General features: G+C 55.0%; 1 protein-coding gene across 2 annotated transcripts; it reads right to left on the bottom strand.

Annotated features, from left to right (window-relative positions):
* Positions 1-1,340: 1,340 nt before the first annotated feature.
* On the bottom strand, positions 1,341-21,637 carry Foxn4 (forkhead box N4). 2 transcript variants are annotated; one of them, XM_051161965.1, is made up of 9 exons: positions 21,552-21,637; positions 8,787-8,932; positions 7,664-7,788; positions 7,471-7,581; positions 7,082-7,209; positions 6,498-6,594; positions 5,237-5,444; positions 2,556-2,930; positions 1,341-1,630 (listed from the first exon to the last, which is right to left on the bottom strand). In XM_051161965.1, the coding sequence occupies exons 1-9, from the start codon at positions 21,635-21,637 to the stop codon at positions 1,374-1,376; spliced, it is 1,533 nt and encodes a 510-aa protein (XP_051017922.1). In that variant the 3' UTR covers positions 1,341-1,373. The 2 variants fall into 2 exon arrangements, with proteins under 2 accessions (XP_051017922.1, XP_051017921.1); XM_051161964.1 differs by having other exon boundaries at positions 7,471-7,590.
* Between the last annotated feature and the right edge of the window lie 211 nt (positions 21,638-21,848).

Raw genomic sequence — 21,848 nt, forward strand, 5'->3', positions numbered from 1 at the left:
TCTCTATTGAGCCACACGGCTGCTGTTCAGCCTTTATTGACGACAGTTACTCAGTACTATAGCTACAGAGTCTTGGCACCGCCCAGATATGGGGGCTTAACACTTAAACAGCGTGACTTATCGAGGTGGGGGGGGGGGCCCTGGCACGTAGCAGCTGGGCAAGGTTGACCAGATGGCTGGGCTGCACAGTCTAGGGCCAGGGTGTGGGGAGACCTGAGAGATGGCCCCTTGAAGACTACTGGCCCACTTGCTGGTTCTCCTGAACACTGGGCCCTAGGGTGTGAACCCCAAGATAGGGAGTCAACATCAAGGTAGAAAAGAGTGGGTGGAAGTGGTCCCCACACTTCTCCCCAATGACCCACCTACCTGCAGAACTCTCATTTGGAAAAACCAGTTAAGGAACAAGAGAATGACATCATAGACATAACAAGGAAAAGGTGGCCGGCCATGCCAGTAGTAGTCCACACTGCTCAGGGTGACGCAGGCTCAGGGCTCCAGGTTCACGTCTTCCGGTTATGAGTGTCCAGGTCTCAGCCCTTTCCTCTTGTCTCAGCCCCACAGGCCTTAGAGAAATCCTCTTCAAACTCAATGCTAGGGAACCTCCTCTCCTGGCTGTCCTCATGAGTATATGTAAGCCATGATTAAACACTGAGGAAAAGGTCTGACCTAATAGGAAAACGACGGGGCACTTCCCAGCAGCCACAGTGCTCGCTCATTCTCTGAATGCGGAGGGGGGGTGGGGGTGGGGCTGCCCGGGTTGCTGGGCAGGCTGGCTATGTGACTCAGGGTCACTAGGGAACAAGGATTGCTGAATCTCATTCCAGCAACCTCAGCTGGAGTCGCAATAAATATAAATAAATTTACACATGGTCCCAACAGTCAGCATGGCTCTAGAGACTCTAGGAGTAATTAATGGGCAGAGGTCAGCAGAGGTCGGCCTTGTCACCGCAAGGCAGGTCCAAGGCTGACCTGGTCTTTCTCCAGCCTTCGGCCATGCTGAGACATAGGCAGAGGTTCCTGTCCTAGCAGAATGTGCCCTCAGAGCTTCCCCCCCCTCCCCCGCTGTGTCTCTGTGACACACCACTGTGTCCCAATGTGGGCCGCTCACCATCCAAGGCCCTGCCAGGAGCCCAGGCTAAGAAATGCCGGGTCTCAACATGACTATGCCTCTGTCTCGGGCCCTGCAGAAGGAGAAGTGGAGTGCTCGCCATTCTCCGAGGCTTCTGACTTGGTGCCCCATACGTGTCCTGTAGTGGCATAGTGGGGTGGGGGAAGAGGGAAGCAGGAAGAACCAAGAGCTGTCACTTCCTTGTCAACCAGCAGCTGGGGACCCTGTGGGGCCATGGAGTCTTTCTTCCTGGCCGGAGGGCGGCTCACAGCAGAGGAATGGACTTGTTCCCTGGAATGCCCAGGTACTGCGCCGAGGTGGCCATCGGTGGGGCCACACTGTCTGGGGTGGCATATGCAGCATAGAGACCTGTCACCTGCACATCGGAGAAGGACTGGTCACCGCTGCCAGGGACGGGGGTCAGGCTTGGGGCCCCCAGGTCACAGCCGAGTGGGGAGTCTCCGAAGGCCCCCAGCGTGTCCAGGCTGAAGCTGTCCTCCTTCATCTCTTCCCACAGGTTACCTTGCAGAGACAAAAAGCATCTGGGTGAGGGGCTTAGGGCCAACCGGCCCTGAGTTCAAATCCCCTCCTTAGGGAGAGAGGCACGGGTCATGTGTTATCACAGAGCAGAGTAGAAGCAGAGGTCCAGCCCTGGTCTTCCTCCTGCTCCCGTGTGTCCCTGGGAGAGCGCTTTAGTCTCTGAGCCACTGTCTAAGACAGAGGTGATCTGATCCGAACACCCAGCTCTGAGGTGAGGAGGGTGATGAGTGGAAGACGTATGGTCCTCATGGGGTGGCACCATTTACCCTTCCGGCTTGACTCTCTCTAGTCCAGGGTGAGAGGGGGAGGAGATAGATGGTGCATGCCTTTCCACAGCTGGGACAGACCTGCCACCTGCTCCTGGTCCCTAGTGAGGGACAGGACACAATGGCTGGAACATAGCAGGTGCATGTGTGTTAGGGGTCAGATGGGCCGGGAGCCTTCGCTGAAGCATGGGATGCCCTGTGTGGTTCTTGGATGCATAGACTTTTATATAATGTAGCCTCATTCTTGACTTACTGAAGGGGCCACTGGGCCAAGTGTAAACCCGCCTGACTCAGCGCGCATGCGCACACACAACTTTGAAGCCGTTGCTGAAGAAAAGTTTGGGGTACTAGGCTTAAATCCTGGGTCTGCCAGTGAGTAGCCAGAGGACCTAGGCTGGCAACTGGATGTTCTCTTTGCTCCATTGTCCTCATCAGCGGAATAAGGACGGGTGGCAGGGCCTTGGGGCGGTGGCAGGATGGGGCCAGGTGGTGCCTAGGAAGTGCATGGTTGGTCTACAGCAGGTGCTCATTAAGTGTTTTAATAGGTGAGGTGGTTGTCATGGTGACGATGTTAAGGGTGGGTGCAGGCAGACTGCTGCTGGCCTCCAACCCTACCCAACCCCCCATCTCCTACACCTCACCCTGTAGAGCGAAGTCCATGATGCTGGGGTCCAGGGCGTCCACCTCCGTGTTCATGTCGGTGCTGATGTTGACAAAGTCCCCAGGAGCCCTACCCATGGCTGGCTGGGGGAGAGGCCCTGGGCTGAGATTAGGTATGACATGAAGAGGTGGGGTTTGGGCCGGTGCCGGGGAGTCTGGGGCCAGGCGTGCCTGGGGCTGGGTCTGGTGGTGCAGGGGGACTGACTGCATGGACAGGGTCATCAGTGGCTTTGGTGGGAGCTGGGAGATGGCCAGGCAGCTGTGGGCCATGGCCACCGTGGTGGTATGAGTCTCCCCTGGTCTGCCAGGACGCCGGCAGCTTTCTGGCCGGTCTGAGATGAGTTTATCCAGTTCCTCTGCAGACAGGTAAGAAGTGTTACTCAGAGGCTCCCGCTGTCACCAGCCCCTATGTCCCCCATGCCACCACCCATGTGAACTTAGCAACCATCTTAGACTCTCTGTCTCCTCTTCCATGAGACAGAGTGATGCATTCCGCGCTAGGTTGCTATGGAGATGCAACGCCATCCCGAGCCATTGAAAGGCCTTCAAGGAACGGGAGTTGCCATGAAATCCTAACAGGACCTTACTGCACAGACCTGTGGCCCTAGGACTTTACTTGAACTCTCACCAGCCCCTCCAGAGGGAGCTGAGGTAGGGACGAAGGTCCCATTTGATAGCCAGATCACTAACGCTTAAAGAGACCTCACCAGTCTGTGCAAAAACAAAAAACAAAACAAAACAAAACAAAAAACCCGATGCTGAAAACAACACAGCCCATTTGCTGTGGGCTAAATGGACCCCCTTCTGTGAGAATGGCTGAAAACAAGAACAGAAATCTCTCTTTTAAAAAAAAAGTGGGGGGGGGGCTGGAGAGATGGCTCAGTGGTTAAGAGCACCGCCTGCTCTTCCAAAGGTACTGAGTTCAATTCCCAGCAACCACATGGTGGTTCACAACCACTTGTAATGTAATCTGATGCCCTCTTCTGGCCTACAGGTGGACATGCAGGTAGAACATTGTATGCATAATAATAAATAAATAAATATTTTTTTTTAAAAGTGGGGGGCTGGAGAGATGGCTCAGTGGTTAAGAGCATTGCCTGCTCTTCCAAAGGACCCGGGTTCAATTCCCAGCACCCACATGGCAGCTGGCGACTGTCTGTAACTCCAAGATCTGACACCCTTACACCAATGCACATAAATTAAAACTAAATAAAAATATTTTTTTAAAAAAGTGTGTGTGAGCCAGGCGTGGTGGCACACGCCTTTAATCCCAGCACTCGGGAGGCAGAGGTAGGCGGATCGCTGTGAGTTCGAGGCCAGCCTGGTCTACAAAGTGAGTCCAGGATGGCCAAGGCTACACAGAGAAACCCTGTCTCGAAAAACCAAAAAAAAAAAAAAAAAAGGTGTGTGTGCATGTATGTGCACCACAGAGCACAGCTCCAGGTCGGAATACAATCCCAGGCATCTGGCCTTCCTTCCACCTTGACACAAGGTCTCCTGTTGTCAGGGCATGCCGTCTCCACCACCCACCTCGCCTGAGGAGCGCTAGGATGACTGGCGTGTGCTCCCGTATCCACCTTCACCTGGGTTCTGGGGTTCAGTCCTCACACTGCAGTGCTTTTCCCACTCAGCCATCTCCCCAGCCCTGGAAACCACTCATGTGTGGCTGCTGCCTTCCTCTCCTGGGATGCAGCACAAGGCTGATACTGGACCACAAGGGACCCAAGATCTAGCTGGACCATTTGAGAGATGAGAATCTAGAAGGCCAGAGGACCTGCCCAGGATCTTACTGCACGTGCTTAGACCAGGGCTGGGGAGTCCTGGGATAAGCGCCATGGAAGGCCCTCTCCTGCTGAGTGGAGCATCGCTGCCCCACCCCAGTGCTGTCACCTGGAGTCACCTCACCTATTCAGCTAGACTGTCTGACCAGTGTGCCCCAGGGACCCACCCATCTCTGCCTCCCCAACACAGCTCACAGACATATGCTGCCATGCCTGTCTATTTTAATAAAGATGATGTACTCTCTCTCTCTCTCTCTCTCTCTCTCTCTTTTCCTGCCTCTTTCCCCCTTCTCTTTCTTTCTTTCTTTCTTTCTCTTTCTGTCTCTCTCCTCTTTCTCCCCCTCTCCTCTCCCTCTCTCCCCTCTCTCACCTCTGCCACATGTACATGGGTACCTGCCATAGAGAGATACCAGAAGCCCCACATCTGGAGCTACAGACAGTTGTGATTGGCCCAATGTGGATACTGAGAAGCTGGACACCCCCTCCTCACCTCCCCACCCCGCCCCTCACCCCCGATTCTGTAAGAGCAGGAAACACTCTTAGCCAGGCAGCCATCTCTCTAGACCTCTCATTATTCCCTACCCCCCCCCCCCCGCCCCAATGCCATCCCAGAGCTGTGGAGTGAGACACTAGGAATGGCAGAGTCAACAGCAATGGGGTGGGGGGTGGAGGAGCTGGAGGTGGGGGTGGGAGAGTGGGGGGTAGGGGGGTGGGTGATGGGGATGGGGGGTGGAGGAGTGGAGGCGTTGGGGAGTCAAGGGTGGAGGGTGAGGGGTGGGGGGATGGGGGTGGGGAGTAGGAGGGTGGGGTGGAAGTGGGGGGTGGGGAGTGGGGGCGCAGGGAGCCATAGGAAGCCGGGGAGGCGGTGGGGCAGGGCTCACCGGGGTTGGCCATGCTGCGGTGTATGGCGGCGAGGTCTTTTCTCTTCCACTTGTGCATCTCCTCCTCCATCTTGTCGATGCGTGCCAGGTTCAGGGCCCACAGGCAGCCCTTGCGCGAGGAGCCACTGGACTTGTTTTCCACCTTCTCGAAGCATTTGTTCAGAGACAGGTTGTGTCTCACTGAATTCTTCCAGCCGTCAGGCGCTGTCTGTGGGGGAGGCATGGGTACCCGGGAGGCTCCTCAGGTGACACCCTCCTCCGCAACCTTTCCCGCCCGGGCATGCTCAAACTCATGCCGGTCAGGGCAGGACACGGGGAATTAATTCTGTCTACAATACAAGCCAGGGAGATGAGAGGGAAGGGTGGGGACTGTGGCATGCAGGAGGCCCTGCCCTGGTGGTTGGGGACCTGTAGTCTAGGTCTCAGGAATGTCCCTTCTCATCTCCTACGGGGGTAGGATCAGGGGAGACTGGTGGCAAAGGCTGTGCAGCTGCCTAGATACAAATCACTCTCAAATGCTCACACTGTACTCTTTTTTTTTTTTTTTTTTAAGATTTATTTATTTATTAAGTATACAGTGTTTTGCCTGCATGTATGCCTGCATACCAGAAGAGGGCACCAGATCTCATGACAGATGGCTGTGAGCCACCATGTGGTTGCTGGGAACTGAACTCAGTCAGGACCCTTGGAAGAGCAGGCAGTGAGTGCTCTTACCTCTGAGCCATCTCTCCAGCCCCCTCATACTGCACTCTTAGGCAATCAGATACTGGTACCCAGCTCTTCCCAGCATCTCTCTCTAACTGGGATACTGACCGGGCCTGAGATCATGTGACCTAGGAGCCCCGGCTGCCAGTCGGTCTTTGGGGGTTGAAGCTTACAGGGTGACTAATGGCCAACCACACTCCGGCCACTGACAAGATCTCCCTATATCCTTTTGAACTCGCCAGTGAAGGCTCTCGCTGAAGCCGTGCTTGGCCACACTGCTGTCTGGGTCTCTGCTGAATAACGAGGCCGGGGCCCCACTGCTCTTCACGCCCCGAGGTACATGGCAAACTCATGTTCAGATGCTTCATCCACTTTGCAAAAATGGCATCTGTACGGGCGTACTTACACCGGTCCTCCCTGCCAGGCATGACAAAACTGTGGGGCTAAGAGCGTGGAGTGTAGAGGAAGCTCTGGGTCCCAGCAATGCCAGGAGGAGGCAGGAGTGGGGTGGGTGGGTGGGGCTGGTGCCTCCCCCACCCTGGCTCAGAGCCCTCACCTGGAAGTAAGGGAAGTGCTTCTTCATGAAGCTGTAGATCTCACTCACGGGCAGGCTGCCTGTCTTGCTGTTCTTCAAGGCCATGGCGATCAGACAGCTGGGGCCAGAGGTGAGGCCGCAAACAGAACTCAGGCAACAGCCTGGGGTCCCCTCCGCCAGGAGTTCTGCACTGCTTCCTACCAGCCCCTCCGCACTCCAAGTGTTGGCACCTTTCTGTGGGCCTACGCCTGCCTCTTCCCTACCCATCTCCCGGCCCAGCCACTGCAGCGAGCTGAGAAATCCTGCTTACCCTTTGACCTCACTCCCGGGGGCGCTTAGCCTTCATCTCCAAGATGCTTCTCTTGCCTCCAAAACCCAAGATACAGGCGCTCATTTCTGTGACTGACTTTTTAATCTGAAGAACTAGGCTTGGGGAGGCCAGGCCACACAGCCTATGATCAGCGTCTTTGTGCGGGTTTGGCCAGGGTACACGCTTCGTGTCTCTCCCAAGACGAGGTCTCACCTGGGGGTCGCCCTTCCTAGCTGTCTACTAAGATGCCCCAAAGGTAGCCCTTGCTCCCTCCTTCTGGGTAGTCAGGCCTCACCTGTAGGAGTAGATGGGCTTGGGGTAGTGTTTGGAGTGCAGCTCCTGAGTTGAATGCACTGCCACGTGGGCCTGTGGGTAGGAAGGCCGGGCTGCAAATGGAGAGCCATAGAGGCCCGCGGGAGGGCACTTCACAGGAAGGGACGGGGCCAGGCAGTAGAGAGAAAAGGGTGGTGAGATAGAGCAGAGGCAAGCCACAAGTCCCAGCCCAGCCTCTAACCGCAGGGAGATGCTCCCGTGTCCCCAGCAAGGTGTGAAGGGTACCAACAGCAACATGGGCAGGGAGGGGGGCCTCTTATCTGTGGGAGCCTGAGAGTAAGCTGAGGTTCAGAAGGGCCCCTGGCTGGGCACAGGCAACTGCAGGACAGCCTCTCTCCAAGCCTATGGTACCTGCTGGGACCCCGGAGGCAGGGGGAACTGAACTTGGGTAGCAGGTGAATACAGCTGTGGCATTTCCTGTAGGCCTGACGATGACTGGCCTCCTATGGGGAACTGGCTCATCTGCCCGGCCTGGAGAGGATAAGACAGAAAGTCAGGGACAGACAGGTGCCCGCCTCTTTCCCAGCCATGTAGTGGCACTTACGCTGGCTCTGTGGCTGCCTAGGGGGCCCAAGCCCAGCATGCCTCTGGGGACCATGGCAGCTTGGCCACGGAGCAGGGGACGCGGGGTCGTACCCACATGCAGGTCAGCAGCCCCAGCCGAGGCACCTGTAGGAGGAAGGTACAGAGAAGCCGCTCTGCTGGAAATGGTGGCCACCGAGAGGCAGGGCCACCGAGAGGCAGGGCCATCACACACCTCTCTGAAGGATGAGTTTTTAAAAACTATAAAATATCTATTTCTGGCAACGCACTTGGGAGATTGAGACAGGAGCATCTATAATTCAAGGCCAGTCTGCAATCTTTAGGGAGACCTTGTCTCAAAAGTAAATGAGTATTTCCTGCTCCTTTGCTCTCAAGAATAGTCCCCACCCCACCCCCACCACCCCAAGCCGTCCTGCCAGGCACTGATGTCCACTTCCGTCCTGTTCTTCTATCACAGTGGCATTTCTGTCACCATTTTCCGTCAGTCCTGCCTTTAGTCCACTGTCTTTGATTACAGCTTCCTGTCATTTATGGAGTACCTCCTAAGTGCCAAGATTATCTCAGAGTCTTCTAGAACAGAAGGCAGTACACTTGTTTTGTACTTTTTTTTTAGAAGATTTATTTATTTATTATGTATACAGTGTTCTGACTGCATGTGTGTCTACATGCCAGAAGAGGGCACCAGATCTCATAGATGGTTGTGAGCCACCATGTGGTTGCTGGGAATTGAACTCAGGACCTTTGGAAGAGCAGCCAATGCTATTCACCTCTCAGCCACCTCTCCAGCCCACATTTGTTTTCTAAATGGTCAGACAGCAAAGGCTTTAGGCTATGCCAGCCACCTGACCTGTTGTCTTCATTTTCTTACTGTTTTCAGAAAAATCTAAACCCCACTCTTAGTACATGCAAGGATGGACCTCAGGTGCATTGGCCCACCACACATCTGCTGGCAGTGTGAGATGTTTGAGCTGTCTTCCCTGGGGCTTGACATATCACTAAGGTATGGACATGCTCCCAGAAAGAGGGGATTCCCCCCTTTTTACAGATACAGGCAGAGAGGACAGAGAAACAGAAGGAGCAGGCTGGGGGCAGGGTCAGGGGTCACCTCCTCCCCTTGAGCCTACCTGGGTGTGAGTGTGGCACACTGGAGCTGCTCAGGTCTATCCGTGCACTCGCCATCTGCTGTAGCCGAGGCACGTCCACGGCTGTGAGCCATGACAGCGACTGAAGGTCTCCAGGGAGGTCATCGTCACCCACAGAAGGCAGGAGCCTGTTGCAAAAACCAAAAGCTCAAAATCCAGAACTTAGCGCGTTACCTCCATGATGTCTCAGCGGGAAACACCACACCTCAGATCATCTCAGGGGTCACTGTCCAAAAGTGGAGGGGATGGAAGGAGCATCTATAAATTCCTTTGTGCTGGGCACGTGAGACATAGGAGACACCTGTGAATTCCATCTTTGCTCTCTGGCTCCTCCACAAAGATGGCTCACTTTGTATATCCAAACCGAGATTCAAAAACACTTCTGGTTCCAAACATTTTAGGTAAGGTATATACACACGCTGTGCCCTCTTTTTACATATGGTAAACTGAGGCTCAGCACAATGGGTCACTTGGTTAAGGCCAGTAGCACAGGAAGTAAGGGGCCGGGAGCAGGTGGCACAGCCTGCAGCCAGGGGCTGCCCCTGGGTCCCCATCAGGGCTACCAGTCACCAGCAGGGAGATATATGCATACACATGTGTCATTGATTACACACACAGAAAGAGGTGGTGCCGGGCAAGACCCCAAATGGGGAGATGACCCTGGTATCCCTGAAGTCCCATGTGCCATGTGGCCAACAGCTTTGTGACGTCACCTTGTATATGCCACACTGAGCTGCCCATACAGTCTGGCATCAGTCCCAGTACCAGGGTCTGTCTGCTTTGTTGCCAAGAGGTACTGCACCTCACACACTGGAGTTAACCAGTGTGAGACAGGCTCTCACAAAGACAGGAGTGAGAAGGGCTTGCACCATGGAGACGCAGCCTCTAGGTCCCTCCTGCCCTCGTGGGGGATTCCTATGTGGCCTGCCATCTTCGCCTGGCATCGCCAAGCTCGCATCCTCTCTCTCCCATCTCTGCTCTCTGTCCCTGTGTTTTTAGAGCCACAGTTAGTGTTGCCATAACCACTGCTGCTCAGTTGTCACAGAACTGGGCCCTCAGCCCACGAAGCTGGTATCAGGTGACTATCGGCTACCTCGGCCATTGGTTGCCTCGTAGGAAAACAGGGCCTGGAAATCATTTGAAAACTGGCTGGTCCTTGTCAGTGGCAACAGTTGGCCCGGCTGCTGTCCCTCGGTGGGGCCCATTGTGCCCCAAACGACTGTTGCCCTTGAGGCACGTGGCCCCCATTGTTCTAAGTCTCGTGCTATTGTTTCTGTTTTCCTGGCTGCCACCCCTTTGGCCTGCTCATAACTCATCTGAGCGACAGTCCAGGCCCTGGCCTGGGCCGTGCCATCTGTCTCCTGGGCCCCCGGAGACAACGGTGTAAGGGGGAGGGGTTGACACCACTCTCTTGCCCTCGCTCCACAGCCAGCCCACCTCCCAGGGATGCCTGTGAGAGCCCTGCTCCCTCTCCAGTTTTCTTGCTGCTCTGCGCCGCCGGGCTAGGGGCCTGTGGAGGAGAAGCCCTGACGTCAGGTTGAAGGAGGCCCCAGGCCACCTGCATGGACTAGAACCTGTGAAGGGTGAATCCAGGAAGCAGTGAGCGCATCGGCAGAGGTGGGGGCTTGTGGTTCTGACCCTGGGTCCCCTCAAGCCATTCCCTCAACTTCTCTGAGCCTTTACTCTCCACCTGTAAATCCCAGACCACTGTCCCCATCAGGGGACGCTATGAGAGTGAAGCCTGCGACACACGGCACTGTGACCTTTACTTTCTCTCTCTCTCTCTCTCTCTCTCTCTCTCTCTCTCTCTCTCTCTCTCTCTCTCTCTCTCTCTCTTTCTCTCTCTTCTTTTGTTTTTTTCAGACAGGGTTTCCTCTCTGTAGTCTTGGCTTTCCTGGAACTCGCTTTGTAGACCAGGCTGGCCTTGAACTCAGAGATCCACCTGCCTCTGCCTCCCGAGTGCTGGGATTAAACGCGTGCGCCACCACAGCCCGGCTGCCACGACCACTTCTTTAGCACCAATTTAGCATCATAAATAAGGATAGCCAGGCTCAGAGCCAGCAAACACACAGCCCGGCCACAGCCACTAGCCACTTCCACCCTTAAAGTCAGGCCCCGAAGCCAAGGCTACACAGAGAAACCCTGGTTACAAAAACAAAACAAAAGTCAGGCCCTGAGTGACAGCACTGTCCCCATTTTACATATGGAAAAAACAAGTCCTCCTCTTAGGTGTTTCTCAGGGGTGGAGCAGGTGACAGGCTGGGGTTGGTGCTGTCCTGGTGGTGGTCCCTTTCCCAGCATCCCTCAGTCCCTCTCGTGCCTCCTGCAGCCACCACTGTGCACCCAACAGCCACATGCTCAGCACAGCCTGGACTCCACAGTTCTGCCTTTGCTGTTCCTGCCTAACCAGCCCTCCCTTCTACCTCCTCCGGATGCCATCACTGCTTCAGGCTATGTTCCTCACAGGTCCCCTGCCTTGCTTTCAGATGACCCATTGTCACAGGGAGACAGCCACACTGGGGTCCCAGTCTCAACCTGGACGGGGGCCGTTAGGGCTCTTGACTCCCTTGGGAGACTCTTCCTCTCTGAACAGCCAGGTTGCCCACAACCCAGCTTTGTCCCCTCTGCCCTGTGTGCTCCCCACTGCTGCTCTGTAGCTCACTTTTAAAAAAAATTTATTTATTTATTGGTTTTTATTGGTTTTTCAAGACAGGGTCTCTCTGTGTAGCCTTGGCTTTGTAGACCAGGCTGGCCTCGAACTCACAGCGATCCGCCTACCTCTGCCTCCTGAGTGCTGGGATTAAAGGCGTGTGCTACTATGCCCAGCTATAGCTCTCAATTTTATCCTTACCTCCCCGCTGGTGTTCACTAAGGACCTGGGCCCTGTGTGCAGACAGCACACATGGCTAAAACAGGATGAGCTAGGGTCACTGACCCCCCCAAGAAAGACAGAGTGATGGTCTGGTCTGGCCCTGCTAGAGTTACCCTCTGACCCCCGAATTCCTTTTCTCAAGCACCAGGAGGGCTAGAGAGAACAGAACACCTTACTCTACAGGTGGGGAAACTGAGGCTATGCAGTAAAAGTCCCTTTGCGTGCAAGTGGGGTGACAAGGACTTGGTCTCAGTCTCTCCTGCATTCTTGCTCCTTCCTGACGCTGACTCAGAGGTCTTCTGGGGGCGCAGCCCTGACCTGAGGCCAGGGCTCTCAGCCAGTTTGTAGGAGCAGAAACTTCCAGGGCAGATGCGGGAGGGTCTGGCTTGGATGCTGGATCCGCCCTTGGAGATGACCCCAAGGCAGTTGGCACTTGATAGGCCCTTGGGACTCTGAGTAACAGGACCTTAGGAATGTCCCTTCAGGCCCTGAGGCCCTGTCCCCTGAGCAGCTGTGAGCATCAAATGAGACTGCGGGCAGTCACCTTTTAGTGTGAGCTGGGCTCCAATTTTTTTGTTTGTTGGTTTTGGTTTTGGTTTTTCGAGACAGGGTCTCTCTGTGTAGCCTTCACTGTCCCGGGCTCGCTTTGTAAGACCAGGCTGGCCTCAAACCCATTCTTTATTCTTGGGGGTTTGCTGTTTATTTTAGGGGTTTGTGACACCCCTGCTGCCTCCTTTCCCCCCAACCCCTAACCCGGAAAGTCTGTCTCAGTGAGGCAGCCCCATTTGGCCCAGCCAGCCTTGGTGGAACACGGGAAGCAGTGAGCTACCTCGAAGCCCCGTCCTCTCCTCCCTTTGCCACACAGGGACTGGCGCACTGAAGGGACTGTCCTCACTGTACTGCCCGGAGCACACCACCTTCACAGCTGCTTCCATACTTCCTCACCAACTCCCAGCCATGCTCAGTCCCGCTTCCTGCCAGCACTTCATAGAGTGTAAACTGTGGGTCCAGGACGTCGCTATGGGAAAGATTCCTGGCTTCTGGCTTCCTGCCACCAGCCCTCAGAAGAACACTTAATCCTCCCCTCAGCGCCCCCCCCCCCGCCTTAGCTTTCCAAACTGTAAAATGGGCATGAATGAGACTAATGGCAAAGAGACTCCAGAGCCCCAGAGATGGTTTGTAGGGGCGGCAAAGGACAGGTCGAGATCTCTCCTGCCACCGTGAGAGGGTCAATGACAAAGAACGAGGAGGAAAGACAGAGTAACCCTAAGGCTCTGCTCAGAGTAACTTTTTTTCTCTCTACCAGACAAAGGTGGGAACACTTGTAGATGAAGGAGAAAAGGCAGTGAAAGTCTACAAGCCTGTCCACTTACTGCCTGTCCTTCTGTTTCTCAATGAGAACCCTGGGGTCATATGTCCCCCATGCCCACAAGCCTGCTAGCTCCAGGGGGGCAGAGACAAAACCACCCAGGACCAGCTCTTCCCACCTGCACCCCTCCCCCACTCTGCTTTTGTGTGTCGTGTCCCCCTCTCCCCGTCCTCCTTCCCCCCCCCACTCCCCCCATCCCCCATCTGTCTCTCTTTGTCACATGACTGACAGGTTCTCTGATGACGTCCTGACCTCACCCTTCCTGTTGAGTGATGTCACGAGCTTCTGAACCATTCTAAGACCTGGTTTCCACATCTGCATAATGGGCATGACAGCCCCGGAGGCGGAGCGTCCTTTCTCTCCTCCCGACTCTATGACAGGACTGCAGCAGCCTCTCCAACTGACTGCACCGACCCATCTCATTCCCACATAACCCATGTGCCTGCTGCACCCCTGTTACTGTACCAGGCTTTGTGGGGATGGGACTCCCATCCATGCTCAGGTGACTCCAACACACCTGGGTACTAGGAAGCTGAGTCATCTTCTGGCTGACTGGGTGACCTCACTCTGACCCAGGAGCAGTGTGTGATGGGCCTATGAGGCTTCATAGATGCTGTGGGTTCATGGGTGAGGTGGATGTCACTGCCGCTGTGGGTCCATGGGTGGGGTGGATGTCACTGCTTCAGTGGGTCCGTGGGTGGGGTGGATGTCACTGCTTCTGTGGGTCAGTGGGTGGGGTGGATGCCACAGCCACCATGGGTCAGTGGGTGGGGTGGCTGTCACTGCCGCTGTGGGTCCGTGGGTGGGGTGGATGTCACTGCTCCACAGACCTCAGCTCTGTTTTCTCTGGGGCCCGTTCTGTTGGCTCACAATGAATGCCTTGCCTGGCCACCTTTCTCCCTGTGACCTGGCCTCACTCAGCCAGGTGTTCGTTTCTCTGATCTCTGAAGAGTCCGCCATAGAGTTGTCTAGAAACCTCCATTCCCTTGAGCCCCGCAGCAGGCACCACCCAGGTTTCTGGGAACCCTGAGGGTTTAGAGCAGTGACAAGAGTAAGATAGGAGCTGAGCCTCCTACTGGGTGCAAGTGGCCCCAGGAGCCCCCACTATTGAAGCAAGCGACTTTGTCTCTTCTGCACAGAGAGCCACAGAGCCCAGCCCAAGAGGCCCTCAACAATCGCAAATGTACCCCACTTTCCAGATGTCCAACCCCCCACTCTCTTGAGCAGGTGTGGAAGACCTGGTGCTCCCTGTGGCTACAGCTCACCTCGAGCTCACAGCCCTATTCAGAGTCTGAACAGGCAGAGAGCTAGCCTGAGCAAGCAGGGACTAGCCTAAGCAAATAAGAAGCTGGTCGAACAGTCAGGGGTGTAGCTGAGCAAGCTGATTAAAGTTCTGGTTCAGGGGTTCCTGGGGTGACCCCTAACAGTGCATCCTTCTCAAATCCTAGGGGCATTACCCATTCTCAGGGGGCTTTGTTAGTGAGTAGGTCCCCAGAGCACCTCTAACTGAGTGGCTCTCTAGTGAGCCCCCTCCCAAAATATCGTATCTCCCTGTTCAAACCTTACTGGCCCATGTGCCACCTGGACACCGTCTCACTCAGAGACAGTGGGGTCAAGTCGGATAGGGGTGCCAAACCCACAACTGCACAGCCCAGGTACCTGCCCTAACACACATACCTCCCCTCCCCAACTCTGCTTGGGCCTTAGTTTTCCCATTTGAAATGGGAAACCCCTCGTGGTAACCCGTTTTATCCCCCATGGGGCTGCCTTATGACCCACTGTGCGGCCATCTTATGTTGGGCGTTCGGAACCATACTAAAGGAGTCATTGTCTGGGGTGCCCAAGGTAGGGGCCAGATCCAGGGTAGGAGCAGAGGTCGCTTGCTGAGGTTAATTTATCAGTAAGGCCTAATAATGTTTCTCATCAGCCCTATAATTATTATTACGGAGGTATTTCCTAACCCACTAACAATCAATGAAGACACAGACACCTGCTCTTCTCGGGTCTCTCCTTCCCAAGATTCCCTCTGTCTCCCCCAGCCCTGGACTCTTAGCACGTCTATCCCGTTTACCCTGCCCAGGTGTGATGACCTTTTCTTGGTCAAACAGGTTAGGCTCTTAGGCAAGGTGGGTCACAGAGACAGCAAGCAGTAATTAGCATCAAAAGAAGACACCAGGCCAACCTCCAACATTCACTTGGAGAATCAACACCAGGTAGCTATCTGCTCTAGCTGTGACCTGGCCCGTGGGTCCCTGTTATGTGCCTTAGCTAACAGGTGTTTCACCTCATTCTGAGTTGTGTCCAGAGGCCCCTGAACTCACCAGGCCCATTAGCCTAGGAGCCAGACACAGGCCTTGTGGCACTCTCTCTGGCATGGTAATGAGCCAACCAGGACAGGCTTCAGGTGGGACAACCCTGGTTTGAACCCCACCCACCCAGGCTTTCAGCATCCATGAGACTTGTCTGTGGGCAATCTACCTCTCTGTGCCTTAGTTTACTCAGTTGTAAAACAGGAGCTCTGTGCTGCAACAGGCCTGGTGAAGAGCAGCAGAAATAACATTCAGAGGACGGAGGTGCTTCCTGCAACTGATGGGGCCTCATGTGATTGGTTCATTCTTTTAGGAGTGTGGACTCAACATGAATGGGGGGGGTGGGGCTAGCAGTGTCTGATCCTTAGGGAGTATCCATGCCAACGTCACATACCCTGAGCTGACTGCCGACTTTCTTGTGTCTAAGCAGGTGGCTTCCTAACTGACCCTCGATAGCCACAAACCCAGGGGCCCTTCAGTCTGCACCCCGAGTGCTCCTATAGACTGAGGAGGCTACCACTCAGCCTCAGCCTCAGGTGCACGGCAGGTGAACTATGTGACTGAGCTGGAGGGGCCCTTGCCCTGCAGTGTCTTTCTTGGCCACTCTGCCCACGTGGCTAGAACATGCTAGGCTGTGTCAGGAAGGGCACAGCCTCATCGAGTCACTGTTAAAAAGAACCATTTTTCTGGGGTCCCCATGCACACACAGTCTCAGTCAAGGGACACTTTTGGAAATCTGAGCTGGCTGCCCTGGTTGCCTGGGAGACCAGCTATGGTGAATGAGTGGCCTCTCCTCAGCTGCCCACCTCAGTTCCTCATGAGTTCTAAACTCTCACCTGTCTTAAGGCCCGGCATGCTGCGCTCTCTAGGTCTTTCTCAGTCTCTGAAGTGTCTGCCGCTCAGAGGCGCCCTCCTCAACTACCTCAACACTGCTGGCCCTCCCTGTGAGTGCCGATATGTACACAGGTTTCTAGCCTCCTGTTGTGGAAACATGGCCATGTGTTCAGCACCCTGTGGGCATCTCTTGTATATCTGCCTGGTCGTGTGGAAAAGAGAGGAAGAATCTAGCAGCTGAGTCTGGTGCCAGAACACTTCCCTCAGCCCCTACTTCTATCCCAGCTCTTACACCACTTCCTCCGAGAAGCCTTCCCAGACTGTCCCAGTGTCTCTGAACTCTGCCCTGCCCCTAAAATGCATAGTATGGTGTCAGTCATGCTTGGACGGCTGGGGAAATCTCCTGCCAACCTCCAGGAATGCGTACTCTTACTTAGCCTTCCCTCCCTGCTAGTTGCTAGATGCTTAGATGGCCAAACAAAAGGGCAGAACCTCCTCACAACACACGAATAGCCAACTCAGGCTGCCGTTCCATCATGTGGCATGGGTTTGCCCACCCGAGGTGGACAGAACTCCATGGCGTTGTCCCATGTTGCTCCTGATCACACACTTGTGCAGAGGGACCCTGTGGGTGCCCAGCTAGGGTGCACGCATGCCTACATGGTTATAGCTGCTGAAAGGCGCTATCCCCACACCGTTGAGTCTGAAGGCCATGATGGGCAGAGCTGGCACTGCCACTGCACTGGAGAGAAGGCACATACACTTTGGGCTCAAACCTCATCTCAACTCCTTTGTAGCCATGTGACTTCAGCAACTCCGTTCACCTCTCTGTGCCTCAGTTTCCCCATAAAGAAAATGGAATCACCGGGATTCTCACCGCAGGCTAGGCGGGAGGCTACAATGGGATGGTACAGACACACGGGCACACACATATCTGGTGCTTTCCGCCCACATACATAACTTTGCACTGCGTCTTCTGCTCCCCCCTTGGATGAGCCCCAGAAAGGGTGTGCCAGCAAACAGTGAAGGGAGGGACTAAGAGCCACCCCCATCCTGATGGCAAGGAGGTGCCCCCACCCTCCTGGGCTGTGGATGGCGAGCGAGAAACTGTTTCATCTTCACAAACGGTTCTTGTTTCTGGGATTAAGCCTTTGCGGGCCATGTTTACCCAGCTAACATGTCCTTTGTGGTGCCTTTCAGAACGGTTGATGGAAAAAGGTAAAACAAACACTACTTAGCACGCTGAGAAGTTCCCTGCAAGGCATAGTGGGTGTGCTATGAAATGATGTGGTTTTGGGGAGAGGGGGGAGGGAGGCGGTGTCCCCCCCCCCCCCCCGCCTCCCACCTTCCCCACCCCCCAGTCTAGAACAATAGGTGTCTTGGGACTTAGTGTATGTATGTATGTATGTGCGTGTGCATTTTGCGGGATGTAGTGTAACTGGACCCCAGCAAGGCCACCTCTCTTCCTTGTCTGTACAGTAGCCAGGATGCAATTCAATATACTGACCCTGAAGGTGGAGGATGCAAAGATGTTCACACCGGGTGCTTGGTACCCAGGAGGTTACAGCTGGTGGGCGGAACCTTTCTTATGAGGTTCAGTGCTCCACCCTCACACACAGCGAGGGGCATCTGTTTGCTCACCCATCCATCCAGTCCACACTGACTAGCCAATCTCAGCCTGGCACTGCACGCGGGGGGGGGGGGACTGAAAAAAAGCACCATGTAGGGAAGTGGGGGGGGTGCCTTCCCAGGATCACTTCCTCTTTTAGAGCAGACCCTGACATTTTGGGAAGCCAATGATCAGGGCTCACTCTCAGTGGAGGAGCACTGTGAGAGTGAGTGAATGAGCGTGGGCCTGAGACCCAACATGACTTCCTTGCTTACTTCCCACCTGTGGAGGGAAGGGGCTGGGCCTGACCCTGTCTAAGCTAAGTTCCAAAAGTTGCTGCAGCTACGCATAACTTTTTTTTTTTCTCTCCTTCCCCTCCCCAAATATATGCCTGTGGGCAAACGTTGCTGATAGCCTCCTCTTAGTTTGTGGATGGAGAGGAAGCCAGGGTCATTGCCATGGTGAGGATAACACGAGGAGTGTGTTTGCTGGAACTGAGAAAGCACCTTGCACCTGTCACCCAGCAGGTGCTCGAGAACGAGAGCTGTTCCTTGGCATCTTGGGAGTGAACTTCCTTCCTACCCTCAGAGCTAAGAAGAGACTCAGCTAAAGCTAGCAGAGCCCAAGGCTGCTCAGGGAGAGAGCTGCAGGTACTGGCGGCTCTGGTGACAGCTGCCCCACAACTGGGCTGTTGGCTGCAGCCAGCAACATCCTCCCGGAACATGGGCATTGAAAGTTAACTAACGGCTAAAGCAGCCCCAGGGGATGGGGCACCAGGCAGCTGCTTGTGGCCTGCAATGGGGCCCCTGCTGGTGCCTGGACTCGTAGCCTAGAGGATCGATCCCTGGAGACGAAGGAGCTGTAAACCGTTGTTGGAGGCGAAGACTCTCTGCCCCAGGAACTATAAAATTTCCCTTCCATGGGCAGTGGCTGTCAGGGCTGGCGGTAGGCACAAAGCCCTCACGCAGCCTGCTGATTGGTTCTCAGAGGTGCCTTTTCACAAAGTGGATCAGAGAGGGCAGTAACTTGGGGTTTTTTTGGGGGGAGGGGCGGGGGAGGTCACACAGTGGTGAGGTGATGTGGGGTTTTTGTTGTTGTCCTCGTTTCTGTTTGTTCATTTTGTTTTCTTTTAACAGTGAGATGTGAGAGGAGAGGCACAGGGGTCTCAGGGTGTCCATAACTCCCGGCTTAGCCTGTCACCTCCAGTCCATCTTGCTAAAACATTCACCCTGGCTAATCCCTGGATTCATCCCCTTACCGCAATGTCATGGGAATGCTGCCCTCCCGGGATGGTTTGGGAGTGGCCGCCACCTTTTACGGGTGGCAAAGAGCTCCCAGGGGTTTCAGGGAAGGTTAAGGTTTTCCACCGTCTGGGGGCTCACGCTGTCCAGTGCAAGGAAAAGAAGGACTGCAGGTGGGAAAGGTACTCAGGGCCGGGGTCCAGGCACCTCAGGCTCCAGTGCCGTTAGCATGGGGCCTGCTTCCAGTCCTTATTTGCCAGCTGGTCAGTGGACAGAATCCACCTGCCATCCTCGCCCCCCAGGGGTGCATTCTGCCTGCCGGGGGTGCGCTCTATTTGCCCTCCCCTGGCGTTAGATCGGGGCTGCTGTGCACAGTGCTGCAGGCAGTTTCTGGGTTGCTCTGGCCTGAGCCTCATGGGAGCCTCCACTGGGGTGGCAGATGGGCATCCGGATTCAGGCAGCCCCACACTCCCAGTATGCTCTCTGTGGTTCTGATTCCCCCACAACATTCCAGCATGGCTAAGCTGGGAGCAGCAATGGCAAAACCTAGTTAAGCAGTCCCTGCGCTGCAAGCTTTGTCACTAATCCCCTCATGGCAGGCCTAGTTGTGTCCGTTTGCGGTGTTGTTGTTGTTGTTATTATTATTATTATTATTATTATTATTATTATTATTGGACATTCCTATCACAGCACAAGTGTAGAGGTCAGAGGACAGCTTTGTGGGGTCTGTTCTCTTCTGGCACCTTTTTTTTTTTTTTTCTCCTTCTGGAGCTGAGGACCGAACCCCGGGCCTTGAGCTTGAGTGTTCTACCGCTGAGCTAAATCCCCAACCCCCCTGCCACCTTTTATGTCGGCTTCAGGGATCAAACTCAGCTCACGGGGCTTTTGCTCCACAAGTACACTTACCTACAGAGTCACCTCACTGACCCCAATCCTTCTCACTTTAAAAACAGGAATCTGAAGTCACGGGGCCAGTCAGAAGCAGGCCAAGGAACTGGCATGTTGTCTGACCTCTAACCTTTGTTCATCCTACTGCCTTTCCTGACCTTTCTGGAACTCTTGGGGTGGAACCAGAGTCCGCGCCTCCGAGCTCTGACATCCAGCCCCGGAGAGAACCTGCTCCCTCACGGCCTTCCCACTTGGAGGACAATGGTAGTGGTGCCCAGGGAACATGTCAGACCTGCTGGGTGCCTGCTAATTTTACAGTAGTCTCTCATGTCTGTTATATTAAGCCAACGAGACCTCAGAGATGATGTGGCCTGGGACCATCATACCATTGGCAAGTGGCCAAGCCAGATTGGGGGGGGGGCTGCTTGGTTGCCATAGAAACCCCATACCGCTGGTACCACTTATCTCCATTTCACAGGTGAAGAAACCAAGGTTTAGAAAGTGCCCCACAGCCAGAGAAGCCAGGTTTACCCAAGCCAGAGATGGCCCACGCAGCCCCCACTCACGATCACTCAACCCCCAAGAGTGAGAAGGAAGCCCAGAGGGCTTAGGCTGGGTGACACTTGACCTCAGTTTCCTCACCTGAGTGGTAGTGGGCTCAGCAGAGGCTAGGACTGGATGGGTACAGCAACTGCCTTTGCACCTGGCCCAGGTGCAACACACAGCATCGTCGTGTCTCCCCGCCCCCCAATAAGATACACCCAGCTGTTTGAATCCTTGGCTTTCTTTGTGTCCAGCGGCGGCTGCCTTTCTAATTGGAGGCTGCTGGGTACCTCAGCAGGCACTGCTCTTGCTGCTGCGGGCCCCTTGGGCCAGACAGCCCCTGGGTAAACAGGGTTGATCTGAGGTGACAGCCTGGCCTTCCCAGGGCAACCCCCATACTGGCCCCACTCCTCAACCAAGACGTTAGGGCCCTGGGAACCAGGTCAGACTCAGCATCCTCAAGGAAGAGAGGCTCACAGGGACCCGGTGCCATTCCTTCTCCTCCCTCCTTCCCTCCCAACGGGTGCATGCTCTCAACTGAGCTCAGCTCTGGGCCTCATTTCTCCCGCCTGTAAAGAATGTTTTGTTTGGGTTTGGGTTTTGGCTAAGCCGCTAATGGTTTTCCACAGAGAAGGAACGACCTACCGTAAGCCTCCCCACACCCTCCCCGGAACTTTGGTTCTGTTTGAGAACTGCTTTGCTTGGGCTTCCCTTTTGGACTAGCTGGTCCGAAGAACTCCAGAGAGACCCTGAAGACCGTCTAGTTCAACAGTGTCATTGATTTACATGAGGGGAAAACAAGGCCCAGAGAGGGCGGAGGGTCTGTTAAAAATCACACAGGCGGGCTAAGAACTCGTGAGCCTCCCAACATCCAGAAAGCTTCAGGGGGGCCATTTCCTAGGTGCCCCTGCCAAGGGGTCCCTGGGTAGGAAGCAACAGCTGCTGCTGTCGTCAGATTGCCCACAGTCTCTCACTCAGGAGAAGGGAAAAGGCACATTCTGAAACCGAGGCTTTTTGACTCCTGTAACACCAGAACCATCGAGGCTGCAGGCGCCTCCACCAGCACACAGACCCGGCCTCACCTGTATTCCTGCGGAGGGCGGTGGTGACTGTGCCCCGAGCTTCTCATCAGTCCTGACATTTTGGGTGGGGTGTCACTTTCTATCATCTCCTCGGGGGAGGGGGCAGGGGGAAGGCAAGTAAAAACAAAGTTCGCATCAGCCCGGATGCAGGCAGGGCAAGAGACCCACAGTTTCCCACAGTTCAGAAATGACTGACAACCGGTCAGGATCCCAGGGAAACCCTATTGGGGCTTTAGAGTCAAGTAAGGAGAATGGGCGAAATTCTAAATTCTTTCAAATTCGGGCGGGGGGAGCCCT

Source organism: Acomys russatus, chromosome 19, assembly GCF_903995435.1.
Source record: "Acomys russatus chromosome 19, mAcoRus1.1, whole genome shotgun sequence".
NCBI lineage: Eukaryota > Metazoa > Chordata > Mammalia > Rodentia > Muridae > Acomys > Acomys russatus.